The 24,802-nt window shown below is 39.7% G+C and overlaps 1 protein-coding gene across 9 annotated transcripts in view; it reads left to right on the top strand.

The window, feature by feature from the left end:
* The window catches only part of nlgn2a (neuroligin 2a), a 211,983-nt gene that overhangs the window by 65,673 nt on the left and 121,508 nt on the right, over window positions 1-24,802 (top strand). Inside the window, exons 2-3 of one of the 9 annotated variants that reach the window (XM_062994303.1) lie at window positions 874-880; window positions 24,312-24,327. The exons of 6 other annotated variants lie outside the window; for them this stretch is intronic. In XM_062994303.1, the coding sequence (XP_062850373.1) occupies window positions 874-880; window positions 24,312-24,327 (23 nt within the window). Of the gene's footprint in view, window positions 1-873; window positions 881-15,168; window positions 15,194-17,672; window positions 17,721-24,311; window positions 24,328-24,802 lie in introns of all 9 variants that reach the window. 2 more of the 9 variants (XM_062994302.1, XM_062994296.1) reach the window with 2 other exon arrangements.

The raw sequence follows: 24,802 nt of genomic DNA, 5'->3' as shown, positions 1-24,802 counted from the left end.
ACACAATGAAAAGACAGTACTTCAGCTTAAAATTAAGAAGACACGTCATAAAAACAGCAAAAAAAACACTAACTTTACCAGAAGATGTTGAAGTGGAGAACTGCTTACATGTTTACTTGGATCAATTATCAAGACTGTGGTTCCTTTGTGATTCTTTATAGATGTGAAAGCTACACAGTGGAAAACAGGACAGGATGTTTATTGATGCTTTTAAACTTTGGTGCTGGCAAAGATGGCAAACAATGGGCGCCCAGGTGGCGCAGCGGGATATTCCGATAGCACACCAGTGCCGAGATTCTGAACTCCTCGGTTTGAAACCGGTCGGCTGGGCGCCATCTAGTGGGCATAATTGGCAGTGTCTGCAGCAGACATGTCTCTGTGTGCATAGGTGAAAAAGGGTTCTGCTAAGGGCTGCATGCGGGTCGGAGGAGGCATGAGCAGCAATATACCCTCCTCGACTGCAATCAGGAATCCCCCTGCAGCGGAAGACAAATTGACTACACTAAATTGGGAGAAAATGCATGAATAAAATAGATGGTCCAATGGAACTACATATATTTTAGGTTAATGTAAAATAATGGGGTTGTTTTTAACAATAAGCATTTTAGACTCTTTTGGAAAAGCTGATTCTCACAATTTTTCAGAACCCCGAGCTATAACACAATTTTAAAAGTGAAACAGGAGGAACATCCAGATAAACACAGATACATGTGGATGCTTTCAGAGTGAGTTTGACAGTTATTCCACACAAATGCAGATTCGTCTCATTTGCTCACTTTGATGATGTTTTACCACATTGCTCAAGCCGAGTGCTGAACAAAGTGGCGGTCACACACACGTCAAGTGTAAGGGTACAAATTTCATTTTAACAAGATTTTGAGTTTAGGGGACGTCGAGTTACAAAGTACCACTGTAATAAAATTACACGTAACTTTTCTAATGGTTACTTTTTTTTACTCCCACTGTTACTCACCTTTTCACTGGTACCTTTACTATGTGAAGCATCAGTAAAGGTGAATGGTTTGTGGAAAAATAAATATATATTTCAATAGCTGTGGTGCTAAAGAAACCTAAGAACTGGCTGACAGGACTATTAGAGAGTGTGAGAAATGAAACAGTGTAGGCAAAGAACGAGTTAAACCGCTGGAAGGAGTGTGTATTTGCGTGTGTGTGCGTACACGCTTGTGCAGGGTAATCAGCAAGCCTGTCAACTCTTGGCTACATCTGCACAATCTACAGGGCTGTCAACATCATCTGTGCTGCTCGCTACATACACTAGTTAAAAGCTGACAGACCTTATTTCATATGGAGGGGAGAGAGAAACCCAGTGAAAGGAGAGAGCGCAGATATATGAGGATCAGTTACAGTAGAAAAAGATGGATGTGCACAGAGAGAGACGTAATTGCAGAGCAAGCATTAATCAAGTGAAATTACAATTTAAAACACTGCAGTAAATCTTGTTAGAAAGGCTCTTAATCCTTCCTAGAACCCGAGCTGGTATTTTTATCAGTCGAATTTAAAATATTGCAAAATAGTATTAGGACCCCCAATATAGTCCCTAATTATTAAAGCTAGATGTTTCAGCCATGCCTATTTTTAAGATGTGTTTAGAATAAATAAAATAAAATACATTATATGTTTCTGACTTAGTGGCAACAGTTTGTGAAAGGCACTCTGTTCCCGAGAGACCATACACAAATCAAGGTCCATAAAAACAGGAGTATCTAGAGGTCAGCATGAAAATGCCCTCAAAATAATTGACTAATTTGGGTGAAATCCAAAAAACCTTAGTAAAGATAGAAAAATAGATAGATATAGATGGATAAATATAGATAGACAGACAAATATAGGTAGATAGACAAACAGACAAATATAGATAGATAGACAGACAGACTGCCAGACAGACTTATATAGATATATATACATGAATAGATAGACATAGATAGACAGACAGACAGATATAAATTGATACATAAGTATAGATACATAAAAGATAGATATAGATAGATAGGACAGACATACGTACAGACAGATAGATATGGATGGATGGACAGACAGAGAGACAGACAGACAGACAGACAGACAGACAGACAGACAGACAACTATAGATGGATACATACAGTGTATCACAAAAATGAGTACACCCCTCACATTTCTGCAAATATTTCATTATATCTTTTCATGGGACAACACTATAGACATGAAACTTGGATATAACTTAGAGTAATCAGTGTACAGCTTGTATAGCAGTGTAGATTTACTGTCTTCTGAAAATAACTCAACACACAGCCATTAATGTCTAAATGGCTGGCAACATAAGTGAGTACACCCCACAGTGAACATGTCCAAATTGTGCCCAAAGTGTCAATATTTTGTGTGACCACCATTATTATCCAGCACTGCCTTAACCCTCCTGGGCATGGAATTCACCAGAGCTGCACAGGTTGCTACTGGAATCCTCTTCCACTCCTCCATGATGACATCACGGAGCTGGTGGATGTTAGACACCTTGAACTCCTCCTCCTTCCACTTGAGGATGCGCCACAGGTGCTCAATTGGGTTTAGTCCATCACCTTTACCTTCAGCTTCCTCAGCAAGGCAGTTGTCATCTTGGAGGTTGTGTTTGGGGTCGTTATCCTGTTGGAAAACTGCCATGAGGCCCAGTTTTCGAAGGGAGGGGATCATGCTCTGTTTCAGAATGTCACAGTACATGTTGGAATTCATGTTTCCCTCAATGAACTGCAGCTCCCCAGTGCCAGCAACACTCATGCAGCCCAAGACCATGATGCTACCACCACCATGCTTAACTGTAGGCAAGATACAGTTGTCTTGGTACTTCTCACCAGGGCGCCGCCACACATGCTGGACACCATCTGAGCCAAACAAGTTTATCTTGGTCTCGTCAGACCACAGGGTATTCCAGTAATCCATGTTCTTGTCTTGTACTTGTCTTCAGCAAACTGTTTGCTGGCTTTCTTGTGCGTCAGCTTCCTTCTGGGATGACGACCATGCAGACCGAGTTGATGCAGTGTGCGGCGTATGGTCTGAGCACTGACAGGCTGACCTCCCACGTCTTCAACCTCTGCAGCAATGCTGGCAGCACTCATGTGTCTATTTTTTAAAGCCAACCTCTGGATATGACGCCGAACACGTGGACTCAACTTCTTTGGTCGACCCTGGCGAAGCCTGTTCCGAGTGGAACCTGTCCTGGAAAACCGCTGTATGACCTTGGCCACTATGCTGTAGCTCAGTTTCAGGGTGTTAGCAATCTTCTTATAGCCCAGGCCATCTTTGTGGAGAGCAACAATTCTATTTCTCACATCCTCAGAGAGTTCTTTGCCATGAGGTGCCATGTTGAATATCCAGTGGCCAGTATGAGAGAATTGTACCCAAAACACCAAATTTAACAGCCCTGCTCCCCATTTACACCTGGGACCTTGACACATGACACCAGGGAGGAACAACGACACATTTGGGCACAATTTGGACATGTTCACTGTGGGGTGTACTCACTTATGTTGCCAGCTATTTAGACATTAATGGCTGTGTGTTGAGTTATTTTCAGAAGACAGTAAATCTACACTGCTATACAAGCTGTACACTGACTACTCTAAGTTATATCCAAGTTTTATGTCTATAGTGTTGTCCCATGAAAAGATATAATGAAATATTTGCAGAAATGTGAGGGGTGTACTCACTTTTGTGATACACTGTATATGGATAAACAAATAGACAGATATGGATAGAGACATAGACATATATGGATAGACAGATAGATATAGATAGACAAACAAACAGATATAGATAGATAAATAAATATAGATACATAAAAAGATGAATATAGATAGATAGAAGGACGGACAGACAGACAGATATAGATGGATGGATGGCTAGATAGACAGACAGACAGATATAGATAGATACATAAATATAGATACATAAGAAGATATACAGTGTATCACAAAAGTGCGTACACCCCTCACATTTCTGCAGATATTTAAGTATATCTTTTCATGGGACAACACTGACCAAATGACACTTTGACACACTGAAAAGTAGTCTGTGTGCAGCTTATATAACAGTGTAAATTTATTCTTTCCTCAAAATAACTCAATATACAGCCATTAATGTCTAAACCACCGGCAACAAAAGTGAGTACACCCCTTAGTGAAAGTTCCTGAAGTGTCAATATTTTGTGTGGCCACAATTATTTCCCAGAACTGCCTTAACTCTCCTGGGCATGGAGTTTACCAGAGCTTCACAGGTTGCCACTGGAATGCGTTTCCACTCCTCCATGACGACATCACGGAGCTGGCGGATATTCGAGACTTTGCGCTCCTCCACCTTCCGCTTGAGGATGCCCCAAAGATGTTCTATTGGGTTTAGGTCTGGAGACATGCTTGGCCAGTCAATCACCTTTACCCTCAGCCTCTTCAATAAAGCAGTGGTCATCTTAGAGGTGTGTTTGGGGTCATTATCATGCTGGAACACTGCCCTGCGACCCAGTTTCCGGAGGGAGGGGATCATGCTCTGCTTTAGTATTTCACAGTACATATTGGAGTTCATGTGTCCCTCAATGAAATGTAACTCCCCAACACCTGCTGCACTCATGCAGCCCCAGACCATGGCATTCCCACCACCATGCTTGACTGTAGGCATGACACACTTATCTTTGTACTCCTCACCTGATTGCCGCCACACATGCTTGAGACCATCTGAACCAAACAAATTAATCTTGGTCTCATCAGACCATAGGACATGGTTCCAGTAATCCATGTCCTTTGTTGACATGTCTTCAGCAAACTGTTTGCAGGTTTTCTTGTGTAGAAACTTCAGAAGAGGCTTCCTTCTGGGGTGACAGCCATGCAGACCAATTTGATGTAGTGTGCGGCGTATGGTCTGAGCACTGACAGGCTGATCCCCCACCTTTTCAATCTCTGCAGCAATGCTGACAGCACTCCTGCGCCTATCTTTCAAAGACAGCAGTTGGATGTGACGCTGAGCACGTGCACTCAGCTTCTTTGGACGACCAACGCGAGGTCTGTTCTGAGTGGACCCTGCTCTTTTAAAACGCTGGATGATCTTGGCCACTGTGCTGCAGCTCAGTTTCAGGGTGTTGGCAATCTTCTTGTAGCCTTGGCCATCTTCATGTAGCGCAACAATTCGTCTTTTAAGATCCTCAGAGAGTTATTTGCCATGAGGTGCCATGTTGGGACTTTCAGTGACCAGTATGAGAGAGTGTGAGAGCTGTACTACTAAATTGAACACACCTGCTCCCTATGCACACCTGAGACCTAGTAACACTAACAAATCACATGACATTTTGGAGGGAAAATGACAAGCAGTGCTCAATTTGGACATTTAGGGGTGTAGGCTCTTAAGGGTGTACTCACTTTTGTTGCCGGTGGTTTAGACATTAATGGCTGTATATTGAGTTATTTTGAGGGAAGAATAAATTTACACTGTTATATAAGCTGCACACAGACTACTTTTTATTGTGTCAAAGTGTCATTTGGTCAGTGTTGTCCCATGAAAAGATATACTTAAATATCTGCAGAAATGTGATGGGTGTACTCACTTTTGTGATACACTGTATATAGATGGACAGACATACAGACGGACAGTTAGACAGACAGACAGCTATAGATAGATACATATATAGATAGACAGACAGACAGATATAGATAGATACATAAATATAGATACATAAAAACATAGATATACTGTAGATAGATAGGACAGACAGACAGATATAGATTGATGGATGGATGGATGAATAGATAGATAGACAGAAAGACAGCTACAGATAGATACATATATGGATAGACAGACAGACAGATATAGATAGAGACATAGACAGGCAGACATATACAGATAGATAGACAGACAGATATATATAGAGACATAGATAGATAGATAAATATAGATACATAAAAAGATTGATATAGATAGATAGAAGGACATACATACAGACAGACAGATATAGATGGATTGATGGAAACAGGCAGGCGGGCGGACAGACAGACAGACAGATTCAAAATAATATTATTAAAAATATAATTAAATCATAAAAAGTACAGTCAGTGGCATAAATGTTATGTACAGTAGATGCCAGTGCAGAGATGCATCAGAATAATGATGTGTAGGCATCCACAGAATAATGCTGACAGTTGCAACTACTGAATAGACATTGACCAAGTTAGCTGTAATGTATAGATGCTGTATTTAACTGTGTTTACTCTGTGCTGGAGCTGCTGTAACACCTGATTTTCCCTATAGGGATAAATAAAGGAATTTCAGGCCTGCAACACATTTCAAAAAAGTTGGGAAGGGAGCAATTTAGGGCTAGTAATGAGGTGAAAAAACTAAATAATGATGTGATTCCAAACAGGTGATGTTAACAGGTGATTGTAATCATGGTTTGGTACAAAAGCAGCATCCAGGACAGGCTGAGTCTTTGATGAGCAAAGATGGACAGAGGATCTCCAGTTTATCAACAAATGCAGGAGAAAATGATTGAAATGTTTAAAAACACAAAGAAAGACTGGAAGGGATTTGCATATTTTCCCTCTACAGTGCATAATATCAGTAAACCATTCAAGAAATCAGGAGGAATTTCAGTGCATAAAGGCCAGGGTAACAAGCTTAAGCTGAACAATCGTGATCTTCGATCTCTCAGACAGCACTGCATCAAGAACTGCACTCAACTCCAGACTGTTATCAGCAACAAGTCCAAAAGCCAGGGGCTGTCATGGTATGGGGTTGTGTCAGTGCCCTTGGCAAAGGTAATTTACACTTCTGTGATGGCAGCATTAATGCAGAAAAGTACATTGAGATCTTAGGGCAACAAATGCTGCCTTCAAGACGTCATCTTTTCCAGGGACGTTCATGTATTTTTCAACAAGACGACGCAAAACCACATGCTGCACACATTACAAAGGCATGGCTGCGAAAGAAGAGGGTATGGGTACTGGACTGGTACTCCCCGATAGAGAATGTGTGGAGAATTTTGAAAGGAAAAATGCGACAATGACGACCCCGTACTGTTGCACATCTTAAGACGTGTTTGCAGGAAGAACTGGACAAAATAAAAGCTGAAACATTAAATCACTTGGTATCCTTGGTGCCAAAACGTCTTTTAAGTGTGGTGAAAAGGAATGGCAACATTACAAAGTGGTAAATGCTTTACTGTCCCAACTTTTTTTGGAATGTTTTGCAGGCCTGAAATGCAGGAATGATGGTTATTAAAAAATGAAATGAAGTTGACCAGACAAACCATGAAATATATCAGGTTCATCCTGTCTGCGATCAAATAAAAGTAAATGTAAGAAACTCTGTGTTTTTTTTATTATTTGCATTTTCCATGCTGTCCCAACTTTTTCTGATTTGAGGATGTAAAATTACATGACATTTATGTCATTTGTACTGTATAATGTTAGCAAGCGAAAGCACCTATAAGATGGTTTAAGATATTTTACAAACCAGATCTTGTCATACAACATCGAAGCCTGGGCTCACAAATGCCTCTTTGACTAAATAGCCACAAAATCCCACGGACACACTCAGGTTCACAGGTAAATTTTCAAGAACTTTCTTTCTTCTGTGTCTGCTTTGAGGGCTTTTGAAGTTTCTCCTCTCTGATGCAAACTGAAATTATTGGAGAGTTTTCAAAGGGAATGAGAAATGAGATGTTAAAAATGTGAAACATAAACTCTGATCCACCAGTTCCTGCTAGAAATTGTGAATCATTTGGGCTAAATGAAAGTTTAAAGCGCCGGCTTCCAGCCTGTTTCTCATTTTCTCATATGAATTAAATTCATCTGGTGAAACAGAAATGCACAAAAGATACTGACAGTTCTGAATTCCCATGTCTCTTGCTGGATGATAGATACAGCAAGAACTTGCGACTATATCAGTACTATAAATTTTTATGTCTATGTCTGACTAAATGTAATCTGTGTAGGGAGTTTATACCAAATGATTGGCATTGCAAGATAAAAGTTGTTTAGTTGTTGTTTTTTCTGACATACACATTTCTTTCTTTGCAGTATTCGTTCAGGCTTAATAATAGGATTATTAGGCATGTGTGTATTTTTAAATTATGTCTTTTATTGTAAAAGACTGCCTTATTCTGCATTTCATTATGCATTATTCTTAGCCATACTTCATATTTACAGTTATGCTCGGAATATACCTGCTGCATTACTATAGTAATGTATGCATGCCTGCATAACTTCCCTGTGCCAGAAGTATTAAAATATATTAAACAGGGAGCACAGCAGCAGCGAAACTCCATTATTGCTAATAACAGTCAGTTTGTGTCTCATAAGCATGATAAATAATAGGCAGATGTCTAGTTTGTTTACTAGCTGTAATAAGCAGTCTAATTATAATTTTGAGTAAACCAAAATACAGTGGTACCTTGTTACTCAACGTCCCCTAAACTCAAAATCTTTGAAACTCAATGCCCTTCGTCAAGAACTTTGTACCCTTAAACTTAACATTTCCCGTAAACTCAATGTGTTCAGTTTGTTTTTAAAAAATGTATTTACTTAATTTCAGATTAACAATGAACAGTCGCTTTGTTCAGCGCTCGACTTGAGCGGTGCGGTAAAACGCATCAGAGTGTGAATATGAGACGAATCTGCATTTGTGTGGAATAACCATCAGATTCACTCTGAAAGCTCCACATGTACAGTGTATCACAAAAGTGAGTACACCCCTCACATTTCTGCAAATATTTCATTATATCTTTTCATGGGACAACACTATAGACATGAAACTTGGATATAACTTAGAGTAGTCAGTGTACAACTTGTATAGCAGTGTAGATTTACTGTCTTCTGAAAATAACTCAACACACAGCCATTAATGTCTAAATAGCTGGCAACATAAGTGAGTACACCCCACAGTGAACATGTCCAAATTGTGCCCAAATGTGTCGTTGTCCCTCCCTGGTGTCATGTGTCAAGGTCCCAGGTGTAAATGGGGAGCAGGGCTGTTAAATTTGGTGTTTTGGGTACAATTCTCTCATACTGGCCACTGGATATTCAACATGGCACCTCATGGCAAAGAACTCTCTGAGGATGTGAGAAATAGAATTGTTGCTCTCCGCAAAGATGGCCTGGGCTATAAGAAGATTGCTAACACCCTGAAACTGAGCTACAGCATGGTGGCCAAGGTCATACAGCGGTTTTCCAGGACAGGTTCCACTCGGAACAGGCTTCGCCAGGGTCGACCAAAGAAGTTGAGTCCACGTGTTCGGCGTCATATCCAGAGGTTGGCTTTAAAAAATAGACACATGAGTGCTTCCAGCATTGCTGCAGAGGTTGAAGACGTGGGAGGTCAGCCTGTCAGTGCTCAGACCATACGCCGCACACTGCATCAACTCGGTCTGCATGGTCGTCATCCCAGAAGGAAGCTGACGCACAAGAAAGCCCGCAAACAGTTTGCTGAAGACAAGCAGTCCAAGAACATGGATTACTGGAATGCCCTGTGGTCTGACGAGACCAAGATAAACTTGTTTGGCTCAGATGGTGTCCAGCATGTGTGGCGGCGCCCTGGTGAGAAGTACCAAGACAACTGTATCTTGCCTACAGTCAAGCATGGTGGTGGTAGCATCATGGTCTTGGGCTGCATGAGTGTTGCTGGCACTGGGGAGCTGCAGTTCATTGAGGGAAACATGAATTCCAACATGTACTGTGACATTCTGAAACAGAGCATGATCCCCTCCCTTCGAAAACTGGGCCTCATGGCAGTTTTCCAACAGGATAACGACCCCAAACACAACCTCCAAGATGACAACTGCCTTGCTGAGGAAGCTGAAGGTAAAGGTGATGGACTAAACCCAATTGAGCACCTGTGGCGCATCCTCAAGTGGAAGGTGGAGGAGTTCAAGGTGTCTAACATCCACCAGCTCTGTGATGTCATCATGGAGGAGTGGAAGAGGATTCCAGTAGCAACCTGTGCAGCTCTGGTGAATTCCATGCCCAGGAGGGTTAAGGCAGTGCTGGATAATAATGGTGGTCACACCAAATATTGACACTTTGGGCACAATTTGGACATGTTCACTGTGGGGTGTACTCACTTATGTTGCCAGCTATTTAGACATTAATGGCTGTGTGTTGAGTTATTTTCAGAAGACAGTAAATCTACACTGCTATACAAGTTGTACACTGACTACTCTAAGTTATATCCAAGTTTTATTTCTATAGTGTTGTCCCATGAAAAGATATAACAAAATATTTGCAGAAATGTGAGGGGTGTACTCACTTTTGTGATACACTGTATCTGTGTTTCACTTTTAAACTTGTGTTACAGCTCGGGGTTCTGAGAAACTGTAAGAATCAGCTTTTTATTTCAGTGTTTTTTTTTTTTATTATTATACTTGTGTTATTTTTAAGTGTCAAAAACAACCCCATTATTTTACATAAGCCTAAAATATATGCAGTTCCACGGGACCATGGAACGCATTAACAGATTTCCCATACATCCTTACGGCCCTACAGGTCACCCAATCCATCACAGGGCTTTGGCCATAACCATGCATAGCCAATCATGTGTAGATGCCTGGCCGGCTGATAGCACACATGAGATATGTACCTGTACCAACTCAAATGAGTAAACGTGTGATGCCCTGCGATCAGTTGACACCTGGGTATGGATTCCTGCTTCTTACCCAGTGTTCCAGGCTCAGGCCTTAGGCTTACTTCAGGCCAAAATGATTGCTAAAATGACTGCATGAATAAGATGGCATCTGAATCCTGAAACATCTACTTTGAATCCATCTACTAGAATCCAACTTTTTTACACCGCCCCAGGATAGAGAGCTGACAAGTTCACATCAGTAAGGGGTTCATGTAGGGCACCAAGGACTGAATTTCAGGTTAAATTAGAGCTGAAGAACTGAGATATCTAGGCTGCTATTGTCTGTCTTGTCACCATCATGAAGAAAACAAGAAGCCGGAGGAAAGAACACAGAAAGAGAGAGAGAGCTGTAAACAGTACGAAGTAGGACAACTTAAAAAAAAAAAAAGGGAAAATTATAAAAGAGTCGCTGTGATAAGATTCTTACTGTGGTTTTCTGAAAGCTGCTTTAAACTATAACAACAACAAACTATATAAAAAATACTATCTCTATAAATAAATATATTTAGCTACACAGGAACAGTAGCTCAACAATACCAAGGCCACAACCAGTCACCTATTCTGTTACCCTTAACAATTAAACCTTTTAATTCTACCAGAAATAATTGAATTATTATTAAACTAGCAGTTTGATAGTGTAAAGGTGTAGAGAACCCTCAACATTGCAAGAAAAACTTATTTACTGTTCAGGAGGGAACCCTGCAATGCTTTAAACATGATAAATACTCTCATATACATTGGTCACTTTTCTTTCTTTGTTTATAATTCATATCTATTTAAATTTATTCAAGCTGATCTCACTTAAAAATGAATAAGCAGTGCCCAGGTGGTGCAGCAAGATATTCCGCTAGATTCTGAACTCAGCGTTGCCACCAGTCGGCTGTGTGCCATCTAGCAGGCATAATTTACAGTGCCTGCAACAGACACCATTCTGCTAGGGCGGGATGACCGGACTATGTGGGTGGGGTCTTCATACACTATGTAAGAGATAAAGAGGTGCCCGGATAAGCATCAGTGAAAAGATTTTGGTCAGTAAATCACAATCAGTCTTGATTTTAACTTCATACTTTGTCATTATTTTCATGCCATTGTGATACTAAAATATTTGAGATCTAACCAACAGGAGGATCTTTCTTAAAAGGTTAATTACAAATAATAATTGTGTTAATTAAAGGGGTGGCACAGTGACACGTGTCATGTTCTCCCTGTGTGAGTTTTCTCTGGGTGTTCCAGTTTCCTCCCATAGTCCAAATCATGCAGTCAGGTCAAATGGAGATACTTAAATTGTCCTGTGTGTGAATGTGTGTGTGTGTGTGTATATATGGTCCCTGTTATGGACTGGTGACCTGTCCGTGGTGTTTCCTACCTTTTACAAACAAATCAAACCCAGTGCTACCCTGACCAGGATAAAGTGGTGCTTACACAGACAATAAATAATTAAATTGTGTTATTTTTTATAATAATAATAGTAATAGTCAACACATTTTATGTCAGCTCTACTTTATTTCCAATTTTCCAGCAAAGTCAAAGTTTTTACTGCCTCTCAAAACAGTAAAAAATGTAAGACAGATAAAAGTAGATAAAAAGATAATGTGCAGGGCAGGTACAACCATCGCAAGACAGTACACAGTGTGTTACTGAACATTTAGACATAGACATTAACTTATTTTGTCTGATAGAATGTACAACTCCAAATTAGAAAAAGTTGGGACAGTATGAAAAATGCAAAAAAAATAAAAATGCAGTGTTCCTTACATTTAATTTGACTTTTATTTGATTGCAGACAGTTTGAACAGTTTTATCTGCTCATTTCATTTGTTAATAAACCTCCATTCCTGCATTTCAGGCCTGCAACACATTCCAAAAAAAGTTGGGACGGGGGCAATTTAGGGCTAATAATGAGGTGAAAAAACTAAATAATTATGTGATTTTAAACAGGTGATGTGAACAGGTGATTGTAATAATGGTTTGGTACAAAAGCAGCATCCAGGAAAGGCTGAGTCTTTGATGAGCAAAGATGATCAGAGGATCTCCAGTTTGTCAACAAATTTGTAAGAAAATGATTGAAATGTTTAAAAACAATGTACCTCAAAGAAAGATTGGAAGGGATTTGCATATTTATCCTTCTACAGTGCATAATATCATTAAACAATTCAAGGAATCAGGAGGAATTTTAGTGCATAAAGGCCAAGGGCGCAAGCTTAAGCTGAACAATCGTGATCTTCGATCTCTCAGACGGCACTGCATCAAGAACCGCCACTTAACAATAGCTGATATTACCACATGGGTGAGGGATTACTTATATAAAGGGATTAATATATAATATATACAGAGTTACATGCACAAATGCCACTTAAAACTTTACTGTGCAAAAAAGAAGCCTTATGTTAATCATGTCCAGAAGCGGCGTTGACTTCTCTGGGCTGAGAGTCATCTAGGATGGACCATCACACAGTGGAAACGTGTATTGTGGTCAGATGAATCAGCATTCCAGGTCTTTTTTTTTTTTACTGTCAGTTACATGCAGAAAGGTACACTGAGATCTGGGACAAAATAAAAGCAGAAACACTAAATCACTTGGTATTCTTGGTGCCAAAACGTCTTTTAAGTGTGGTGAAAAGGAATGGCAACATTACAAAGTGGTAAACGCTTTACTGTCCCAACTTTTTTTGGAATGTTTTGCAGGCCTGAAATGCAGGAATGGATGTTTATTAATAAATGAAATGAAGTTGAGCAGATAAAACATGAAATATCTCAGGTTCATCCTGTCTGCTATCAAATAAAAGTCAAAGTAAATGTTAGAAACTTTATTATTTGCATTTTCCATGCTGTCCCAACTTTTTCTGATTTGGGGTTGTAAAAGTCTATTCATAAATGTTACAGTAAGGAGAGATTTCTGTATATTGATGCTCTAATTTGTCCAAATGATGTATTTCATAATTTAATAGTGTGTGTTTGAGTGAAAACCGATAGTTTGGCCACCCTGGGGATGTGCGTGACTAAATATTCTGCTGCCTACTAGCATACAGTAAAAGGCTACATGTTGTGGTTGAAGTGTGTGCAGTCCCAGGAGAAGCAGAGAGCTTATCTCAGCCGTACTTTGTCTTAAATATCCTTCATGGTTGGCGGAGCTAACACAGTGATGTAATGAGATGCTCTGACTATGCTGTACTGACTTTTGGCAAGACACAGTAAAGTTGCCAGTTAAGTTTTTGTAGTACTTTAAATCACCAACATTTTTGGATGCCTGACCAAGAGTTTGTTGAAAATTCTGTTCCAAAATGTGGAGATTAATTAAGAATTGGAAGGAAAACGACAGAATTATATTCATTCAAGTTAATGAAGTGGAGTTGAGAATATTAACTGTGTACGATCTAACACAAAATTGTGACATTAATTAACGTTGAATGAATACAATTCTGACGTTTTCCTTCCAATTCTTAATTAGTGTTAGATTGTACACAAGTTAAGATTCTCAATTTCAAATTCTCAAATTGCTAAACACAATTGGATAATACACCGATTAGACATAACATTATGACCACCCTCCTAATATTGTGTTTGTCCCCCTTTTGCTGGCAAACCCATCGAGGCATGGACTCTACTAGAGTCCTGAAGGTGTGCTAGGGTATCTTGCACCATGATGATCCTTTAACCCCTGTAAGGATCGGACTCCTGTAAGTCCTCCATGGATCGGACTTGTTTGTCCAGCACATCCCATAGACGCTCGATTGGATTGAGATCTGGGGAATCTGGAGGCCAAGTCAACACCTCAAACTCGTTGTTGTTCTCCTCAAACCATTCCTGAACCATTTTTGCTTTGTGGCAGGGCGCATTATCCCGCTGAAAGAGGCCACAGCCATGAGAGAATACCGTTTCAATGAAAGGGTGTACATGGTGTGCAACACTGCTTAGCTAGGTGGTACGTGTCAAAGTAACATGTTTGGCAGAACCCAAGGTTTCCCAGCAGAACATTGCCCAAAGCGTCACACTGCCTCCGCAGCTTGTCTTCTTCCCATAGTGCATTCTTGTGCTGTGTGTTCCCCAGGTTAGCGACGCACACGCATTCGGCCATCCACGTGATGTAAAAGAAAACGATACGATGGCTGACCCTGCGCTCTGACCCCAGCTTCCAAAAAAGCTGGTATATGCGAAGAAAGAATTTCATTGTACTGTACATCTGTATATTTGACAAATCAAAGTATATCTTCTTCTTTAATTAGTCTTTGACCTAGAAGTCAGGTTATTCTAACACACTACTTTTGCTTTTGCCATTGCTCCGTGGTCCAGCCCCAACAGTGTTTATACACAGAATATTTTACACTTAGAGAGCATGTAATAAGTAGTCATTCATGCTTCAGTTACACCGTTTCTTTCTAAGACCATGTAATGAATCTACTTTTAACAAATTCTGCATTAAATTTAGTTAGCAATGCTATTTTGTGAGCGGTTATGGGACATGGTGGGAAGATAAAATTTAGGTTGGAAGTTGCAGTAAGTGTGATACATGCGCAAAAAGAGGAGTGAATCAAGAGCAGGTGGAAGTGTGGGGATTAGGAAGAAAAAGAACTAGTAATAAAAATTCTGGTTTATTAAAAGAAAAGACAGACGTCTGTGCTGTAAGATTTATGCCAGGGCAACTTTAGGAGAGGTTGCATAGAGAATAGAAGAGGGAAATCTACAGAGATCAGAGGAACAGAGTAAAAAAGAGTAGGATTTGAGAAGAAAAATAAGACAGCTAGAATGGTGCACTTGTTTCGGTCAACGCTATTACAGAGCACTTAAAATATAGAGCACAGGAAGGTCTTTGTTTGCCAGGACGGAATTACATACTAGTTCATTTCATTTGTCATACTCAGCTTTTTCTGTCTCTAACCCTCTCTCCCACTCACATTTTTTCTGTCTGTATATATTCACCCTTCATTTTCTCTATTGCCCTTTGCATGCTTTCCTGTCCTGGAAGAAAGCAGATTTGCATTTATTGCATATACAGTCAGTGAGGGTCAGTGATTACATTTGAATCAGATTTTTTCAGGCCTCTTCAACAGTGCATATTTAGTAGGACAACTAAAGCCACTAAAGGACATTATAATAAAAGTATCACCCTTTTGTTTCTATGCCAGTATATTTTGTACATCTAATTTTTAAAGTACATAAACTATATACAGTTAAAGCCCAAATCTAATATACTCTTGTAGGGGATGTATGTGTTTTCTGCATTTCTGCAACGAGATGTTGAGGTTTAACGAGATGTTGCAACGAGATGTTGCAACGAGATGTTGAGGTTTAAGTTTACTGTCAATTTCATGAAAATTGATTGGGTAACTATCCATATATTAAATTACATTTATTAAAGATTATTAATTTGACAGTGTAGAAGGTTATATAGGGTCTGTTCGAAAACCAAGTAAGCTGCCTTGCTGTCTACTGCCTACATAGGCAGCTGCCTAAGTAGAGAGGATTCTAATAAGTCTTCGACTTGTCAGGTTATTCGAACGCGCTACTTAGACAGCGATTACAGCGATTCCATCCGTTTTCACTTACTAAGCTAACACAGTTAGCCTCATGGCATTCAAACCAATGGGATGAGGTGGCACATCCTGCTAGCATGCCAACTAACATCTCCCTCCGTGTACCGAAAACGGTTAAATTGTCACTGACAAGCCCGAATTTGCAAATAAATTTATTTACATTTACATTTCCGCATTCATCCACCATATTTGTAATTTTTTTTTATGAGGAAAGTTGTGGCGCACTGAATGCTGGGATTGCCTTCACCGCTAAGGCAGCATCCAATGCTTTCTCATTATTAAGTCAAAATACCATTCAAATTTAAGGTGCCTCACTAGGACGCATTTTAAGGCATCTAAGAATACGAACAGCATTTTTCTTGGGAGCGCATGATGTAAAATGTAGAGAGCTCACTAGGTTTTTTGGACACACCAATAATGTACAGTACATCAACATGTGGCATGGTCTTTATTTGTTAGCAATTGTCTGACTTTATCTAGTAACTACCCTGTTCATATAACTAGGGGAAGTTTGTACATATACAAGGTCTCGCCAAGATCTGGTCTAACCTAACTGGCACATCATGCAGAAAGAAAATGTGTCCCTAAGGTTGAATGTAATCCAATAACTATATATAGCTCTGCCACTGTCCAGAGTCAAGCTTTAATTAGTCAAAGGTTTAGGGCACATTCACATGAGAAGTGGCAAAAAATGTTTATTTTTCCTATGTATGGAAACTTATGGCCCACCCTGTTTAACGTTTTCTGTTGGAGAAATTTTAACCTACAATCTGACATTTATATGAAATCAAGGGTCTCTGCTGGACATTCTGGAACTTCCACATATTTGACTGCCACATATTTGACAGCTTTTTCGGATCAACCTACTTCCCACATGAAAATAATGGAGTCTAAATATGGGTCCATCCTTACTGATGAACACCTGAAAAACTGCTTGAGCATCAGCGGCTCCTGTCCAGATACATAAACCTGACTGATACCATTCAGAGCAAATCATCAGAATAAGGTCAGTGTGATTCAGTCACTTGCCCTGTAAAGCTGAATATCAATACAGGAACTGAAGCACATTTAAAAAGCTTCAAAGCTTTTTTGAAAAATGATGAGTCCGACCTTAAAAAGTAGATCATGATGACCTGTAGACTGAAACAGTAGATCTCAAGCCATGAAAGTGTGTAAACCCCTGGTCTAGATTTACAGAACAGAGAGGTATTTGACAGGGATAAAAAGAAAAACAGCCACTAATACAGTGATACGACTTAAACTTTCACAAATTAGTTTTTTTTGGCACATATTCAACTTTGTTATCTTTTTTGTAAAGTGTTTGCAAATTTTATTACATTTTTTTTTTTAAATAGCAGACTGATTGAAGGTGGTTTGATAAAGTCAAGTACAACAGAAATGACTGAAATAAAGATAAAAGGAACATTCATGATCTTTGAAGTTATTTCAACAAAGTTAAAATTGGCCTATTTTTGTCATTTGGGGATTTTCAAGATGAAAATGACAGATTTTCATCTTCCAAAGGGGGGCGTGACAGAAAAAGTTTGAGAACCACTGCCTTAGAGACTGATACCAGTAAATAGATGCATGGTAATAAAATATTAATAGTAACAAGTTAATAGAGTATTAGTAGAGTAACTATATTCTTCTGTTAAGAGCAGAAGAGAAAACATAAAGTGTTATGCTAATATACAATTTGTCTGCACGGTCAGATGTAATTCTAGAATCACCAAAAAGCAGGTCTGACATGAATATGTAGGTGCTGAAATATGGTTGAAACTGTCCACAGTCAAGGACATTGTAAATTTCTATGGGCATGAGGCTGCCAGTCAGGAAAGACTGCAATATATTTACATATATAAAACATGGAGATGGGACAATGTATTCTGTGTTGTATCCTATTTACAACAGATCTATGATACTTTCCTTTGGAAAGCCTTTATACAAGTATAAAATAGTCTGTACTATTTTATATGGTAGTTATTGACTTTTCCAGCTGGGTTTACAACTTTCTAGTAATCGTCATTGATTAGAATGGAATCAAGTTTGTGTTTTAGCCCTTCCAATCACTTAATCTAGTGTTGGAATGAGACCACTCTTGAATAATTTTACCGGTGTATACAAACGTACAGTATTATCATTCTCAAATATGAAGCCATTAGTAAAGTATTGTTACCATAGGGTGCGCCTGGTCCTGTTAATTGCTTTATGTTTGATGGCATGTCCAATGTCCAATGATTTTTACTAAATGATTGCTATCATACTAAACTTTGCAGCAGACATTAAGTTGAAAACATAATTTGGCTTCCTCAAAACTTAAATTATGTAGATGTGGGAAATGTGATAAGTTGATTCATCAAACTATATAGCCTTTTATTGCTCAGATGTCCAGTTTTTATGATCATCAAGTTATACATCATTAAGCATTGGTCTTCAATATAAAATGTTTCTGAATTGCAGTCATGAATTCCGGATTTTATAAAGCTCATAATGAACAGCTTTTGTTGGCTTGTAAAGGTGCTCCTTTCATTCTCTGGAAATATATCGGTTAGTAATATTTAGCAGCTACTCTGTGTTGTGCTGTTTACATATTAATAAGCTCCTTTGCTGATGTTGTTACTCTAAATTTGATACATGTTGCCATAATTCTCGAGAATGTAATAATTAGGGCTGGCTCAATACCACTTTTTTATGTCCGATACCAATACTTCATTACTTCATAGGTTTGAAATAATCACTATGAAGATTTGTAAAAACCACCAGGTTTTTAAGCATTAATCACTAGGTAGATTTGACATGTTTGGAAATGAAGTTATTTTAAATTAATATTTTGAATATAAACGTAATATATAAAAATTTATATATATAACAAATCTATTAAACTTTCTATTAAAATTTGATTAATCAGATTTATACTGACTATGAGCTTGATTTGTAATAACTACGAGGTAGGTCTGGAAATAGCTATAAGGAAGATTTGCTGTTACTACATGGTAGGTATGTAATACAATGTTTGTAGCTGCCAAAGTGCATTTGACCTGCAATGTGAGTCGTAAGTTGTTGTTTTCTTAGTGCTCTATAATCATAATGCTTTCCCTCCCACTTACACACTGGAGCAATATGACAATCATACCCTCCTGTGTCACTGTTTGTCACTATATTTAAACCAAGATGTTTCCACAAAAAGAAACTTAAATTTGCATGCATACACTGATTAAGCATAACATTATGACCACCTCCTTGTTTCTACACTCACTGTCGATTTTATCAGCTCCACTTACCATATAGAAGCACTTTGTAGTTCTACAATTACTGACGGTAGTCCATCTGTTTCTCTACATACTTTTTTAGCCTGCTTTTATGCTGTTCTTTAATGGTCAGGACCCCCACAGGACCACCAGAGAGCAGGTATTATTTAAGTGGTGGGTCATTCTCAGCACTGCAGTGACACTGACATGGTGGTGGTGTGTTAGTGTGTGTTGTGCTGGTATGAGTGGATAAGACAGCAATGCTGATGGAGTTTTTAAACACCTCACTATCACTGTTGGACTGAGAATAGTCCACCAACCAAAAATATCCATCCAACAGCGCCCCATGGGCAGCGTCCTGTGACCACTGATGAAGGTCTAGAAGATGACCAACTAAAACAGCAGCAATAGATGAGCGATCGTCTCTGACTTCACATCTACAAGGTGGACCAACTAGGTAGGAGTGTCTAATAGAGTGGACAGTGAGTGGACACAGTATTTAAAAACTCCAGCAGCGCTGCTGTGTCTGATCCACTCATACCAGCACAACACACACTAACACACCACCACCATGTCAGTGTAACTGCAGTGCTGAGAATCATCTACCACATGTAGTGGCCCTGTGGGGGTCCTGAACATTGAAAAACAGGGTGAAAGCAGGCTAAAAGGGTATGTAGAGAAACAGATGGAATACAGTCAGTAATTGTAGAACAACAACGTGCTTCTATATGGTAAGTGGAGCTGATAAAATGGACAGTGAATGTACGTAGAAACAAGGAGGTGGTTTTAATGTTATGGCTGATCAGTGTATGTACCTAATTCATGTTATCTTTTTCATCCCTCCTGCTCTTCCATCTTGTTCTTTTTCTATTCCGTTACTCATTTTTGTTCATTAATATTAATAAAACCCAGCAATAGCTCAGGGAAAAAAAAACACAAGATTCGAAGTGAAAATGAATGCAGAGTGAAAAACCTGGTAACTATTAAAGTACACCACCGAGTTGATAAATGGGATATCATATTAAATAAGTGTGTTTCTTCAATAGAGCTACTATACATCTTAATACATACATCAATTTGTCTGGGGAAATGGATGCAAAAATTATTGCTGTTTTTCGTTGAAAGCATTTTCACGGTATTTGTAAGCCCGGTGATGCATTGTCTGCTGTTTTTCTGGTCCATGGGAGAAGATCAAAGTTAAAATAAACACTGCAAATAAGCTATAAAGCCTGTCGCTCCTCACTAGCCTCCAGCAATTTTAACAATACTCCCACCTCCCTGACTGCTAAGCTTATTCAGCTCTAAAATATGGACGAAATCTGCTAAATTCATTGTTACTAGCGTCCGTCATTGTGTCGTCGTGGGTCCAAATCTTAGAAATACATTAAACTTAGAGCATTGAACTTTAGAGTTGCCAATCCACTTATTGGGCACCTGGAGAAAACCCATCAGTACATGGAATGAACACTCCTATGTCAACAGTCCAGCTGTGTGGCACCACCACTATTTGCATTGCCGATTTGCTGCCTTTGTATAAATGTGATATTAATAATTTTGTTCAGCCATGCTTGACAAAAACTAATAAGCTAAACATTGACACAAGCACATACAATAGAAGCTGTTGCAGTGACAAATAATTGTATAATCCAGGAATCTCACTTAGTCATCTGGTAACTCAAACATAGAGATAATGTATAGAAGCAAATTCACCCAGTGCTACGTACATTTTTAAAAGGGGAAAGAAAACTAAGTGCCGACAGAAACTAAAGAACAGACCAAATTCCAAACACACAGTGACTGAAAACAAAGCCTGACCCATTGACCTAAAGCTGTGTGGCATTTACACCGATCAGCCATGACATTAAAACCACCTCCTTGTTTCTATCAGCTCCACTTACCATATAGAAGCACATTGTAGTTCTAGAATAACTGACTGTAGTCCATCTGTTTCTCTACATACTTTTTTAGCCTGCTTTCACCCTGTTCTTCAATGGCCAGGGCCCTCACAGAGCAGGTATTATTTAAGTGGTGGATCATTCTCAGCACTGCAGTTACACTGACATAGTGGTGGTGTGTTAGTAAGTGGATCAGACACAGCAGCCCTGCTGGAGTTTTTAAATACCGTGTCCACTTACTGTCCACTCTATTAGACACTCCTAGCTAGTTGGTCCACCTTGTAGATGTAAAGTCAGAGACGATCGCTCATCTACTGCTGCTGTTTGAGTTGGTCATCTTCTAGACCTTCATCAGTGGTCACAGGACACTGCCCACGGGGCGCTGTTGGCTGGATAATTTTGGTTGGTGGACTATTCTCAGTCCAGTAGTGACAGTGAGGTGTTTAAAAACTCCATTAGAATTGCTGTGTCTTATCCACTCATACCAGCACAACACACACTAACACACCACCACCATGTCATTGTCACTGCAGTGCTGAGAATGATCCACCACCCAAAAAATACCTATTCTGTAATGGTCCTGTGGGGGTCCTGACCATGCAGAGAAACAGATGGACTACAGTCAGTAATTGTAGAACTACAAAGTGCTTTTATATGGTAAGTGGAGCTGATAAAATAGACAGTGAGTGTAGAAACAAGGAGGTGGTTTTAATGTTATGACTGATTAGTGTATGTCACAATTGCTGGCAAGACAAGATTTTTTGTAATGAAACAACGTCCAGTAACAATGACCATGGAGCACAATGGCCTCAGAAATGAACTTATCAAGTCCCTAGTTTCACATGGCAGAGAGATTATTGTGTTGTAGCAGCATTTTAATGGGATGAGGGCATGGATGAGAATAGAGGCAAAGAATGGCTAGCATGTCTGTGTCCAATGGATTTGGAACTAATTAAGTTCACACAAGATAGAAGCTCCACAGTTGACTCACTACTGTCACCAAACACACTGTTACAGACTGAAGTAAATAGACTATTTCTGTTTAATCACTTCAGTGAATATGTTCTGCATGAAAGGATCAGCAGCAAGCAACAAGACCCTTTGGGTCCCGGTTGGTGTGTGTTTTTCCTTATTTGTAAATGTTTTCTTTTTCCTTCCTCATAACATTAAAACCACCTCCTTGTTTCTACACACACTGTCCATTTTATCAGCTCCACTTACCATATAGGAGCACTTTGTAGTTCTAGAATTACTGACTGTAGTCCATCTGTTTCTCTACATACTTTTCTTAGCCTGCTTTCATGCTGTTCTTCAATGGTCAGGACTCTCCAGGACTACTACAGAGTAGGTATTATTTGGGTGGTGGATCATTCTCAGCACTGCAGTGAGACTGACATGGTGGTGGTGTGTTAGTGTGTGTTGTACTGGGTTTAGTGGATAAGACACAGCCTCCTGTGAGCACTGATGAAGGTCTAGAAAATGACCAACTCAAACAGCAGCAATAGATGAGCGATCGCCTCTGACATTACATCTACAAGGTGGACCAACTAGGTAGGAGTGTCTAATAGAGTGGACAGTTAGTGGACACGGTATTTAAAAACTCCAGCAGCACTGCTGTGTCTTATCCACTCATACCAGCACAACACACACTAACACACCACCACCATGTCAGTGTCACTGCAGTGCTGAGAATGATCCACCACCCAAATAATACCTGCTCTGTGGGGGTCCTGGACATTGAAGAACAGCATGAAAGCAGATTAAAAAAGTATGTAGAGAAACAGATGGACTACAGTCAGTAATTGTAGAACTTCAAAGTGATCCTATATGGTAAGTGGAGCTGATAAAATAGACAGTTTGTGTAGAAACAAGGAGGTGGTTTTAATGTTATGGCTGATCGGTGTATATTTGATGCATCCAATGCGACCTTCTGCTCCCTCCTACAAGCTCTGTGTCTCTTCGGCTTTCTTGTTCTTCTTGGCCTGGACCTTCTTACCTTCTGGCCTTCTCTACCTGCTTGCTTGCCTCCATGTCTCTAGTACTTTTTTCATCCTCACTTTGTTTCTTTTGACATTTCTTGTCTCTTTGCAAACCTTCCACCTGCAGGCCCTGGTAACTTATTCTCTACTTTTTCTGCTGCCCTTTGGATTTTTTTATTTCCTCCAGTCTCCTATCTCTTTCTCCAACCTTATTTCCTCTGGCACCTTCCACTTTCATGCTTCGTGCCTTGTAACTCCATAACTTTGTTTTTCCTTTTTCTACCCTCTAACTCTACAGCGCAGACTTCTTTGCCCTTCTCATTTTCTTTACACATACCTTTTTATGTCCATTTCCTTACCTCTATACCTCCATAGCCTGACCCTCCTTACCCTCTGGCCCTTCTTACCTCCTTTCTTTTACCATTTTTTACCAATTTTATCTTTTTTGATCTCTGCCTCTACCGCTTGGCCTTACCTTCCTCCTTGAAACACCATACCCCTTCAGTCTGACTCTTACTGTAGTTTCATACCATCTGCCCTCTGTTCCTTTTATTCTATTTATTTAGCCCTACCACTATCCTTAGCTTAGCAAGAGCAACGATTCCTCACCTCTTCTTAGCTCTCACCTTTCTCTAAATCCACCCATCCTTATCCTGGGAAGCCGATCATTATTTTTGAGATAATTCCAGGCCTCATTCTGTATGTGCTATATTAGTGTGACTTTGTTGAAACAGAATGAATGTGCTTGACTGGCCTACCTGTAGTCAAGATCTACACTAATTAGCCATAACATTAAAACCACCTCCCTGTTTCTACACTCACTGTCCATTTTATTAGCTCCTTTTACCATGTAGAAGCACTTTGTAGTTCTAGAATTGCTGACTGTAGTCCATCTGTTTCTCTGCATGCTTTGTTAGCCCCCGTTCATGCTGTTCTTCAATGGTCAGGCCTCTCCCAGGACCACCACAGAGCAGGTATTATTTGAGTGGTGAATCATTCTCAGCACTGCAGTGACAATGACATGGTGGTGGTGTGTTAGTGTGTTGTGCTGGTAAGAGTGGATAAGACACAGCAATTCTAATGGAGTTTTTAAACACCTCACTGTCCTTGCTGGACTGAGAATAGTCCACCAACCTAAAACTTATCCAGCCAACAGCGCCCTGTGAGCAGCGTCCTGTGACCACTGATGAAGGTCTAGAAGATGACCAACTCAAACAGCAGCAATAGATCAGCGATCGTCTCTGACTTTACATCTACAAGGTGGACCAACTAGGTAGGAGTGTTTAATAGAGTGGACAGTGAGTGGACACGGTATTTAAAAACTTTAGCAGCGCTGCTGTGTTTGATCCACTCATACCAGCACAACAAACACTAACACACCACCACCATGTCAGTGTCACTGCAGTGCTGAGAATGATCCACCACCCAAATAATACCTGCTCTGTGGTGGTCCTGTGGGGATCCTGACCATTGAAGAACAGGGTGAAAGCAGGTTAAAAAAG

This window comes from Trichomycterus rosablanca, chromosome 4 (genome assembly GCF_030014385.1).
Source record: "Trichomycterus rosablanca isolate fTriRos1 chromosome 4, fTriRos1.hap1, whole genome shotgun sequence".
Lineage (NCBI taxonomy): Eukaryota > Metazoa > Chordata > Actinopteri > Siluriformes > Trichomycteridae > Trichomycterus > Trichomycterus rosablanca.
The sequence above is the reverse complement of the archived record's forward strand: the minus strand, read 5'-3'. Positions and strand labels throughout refer to the sequence as shown.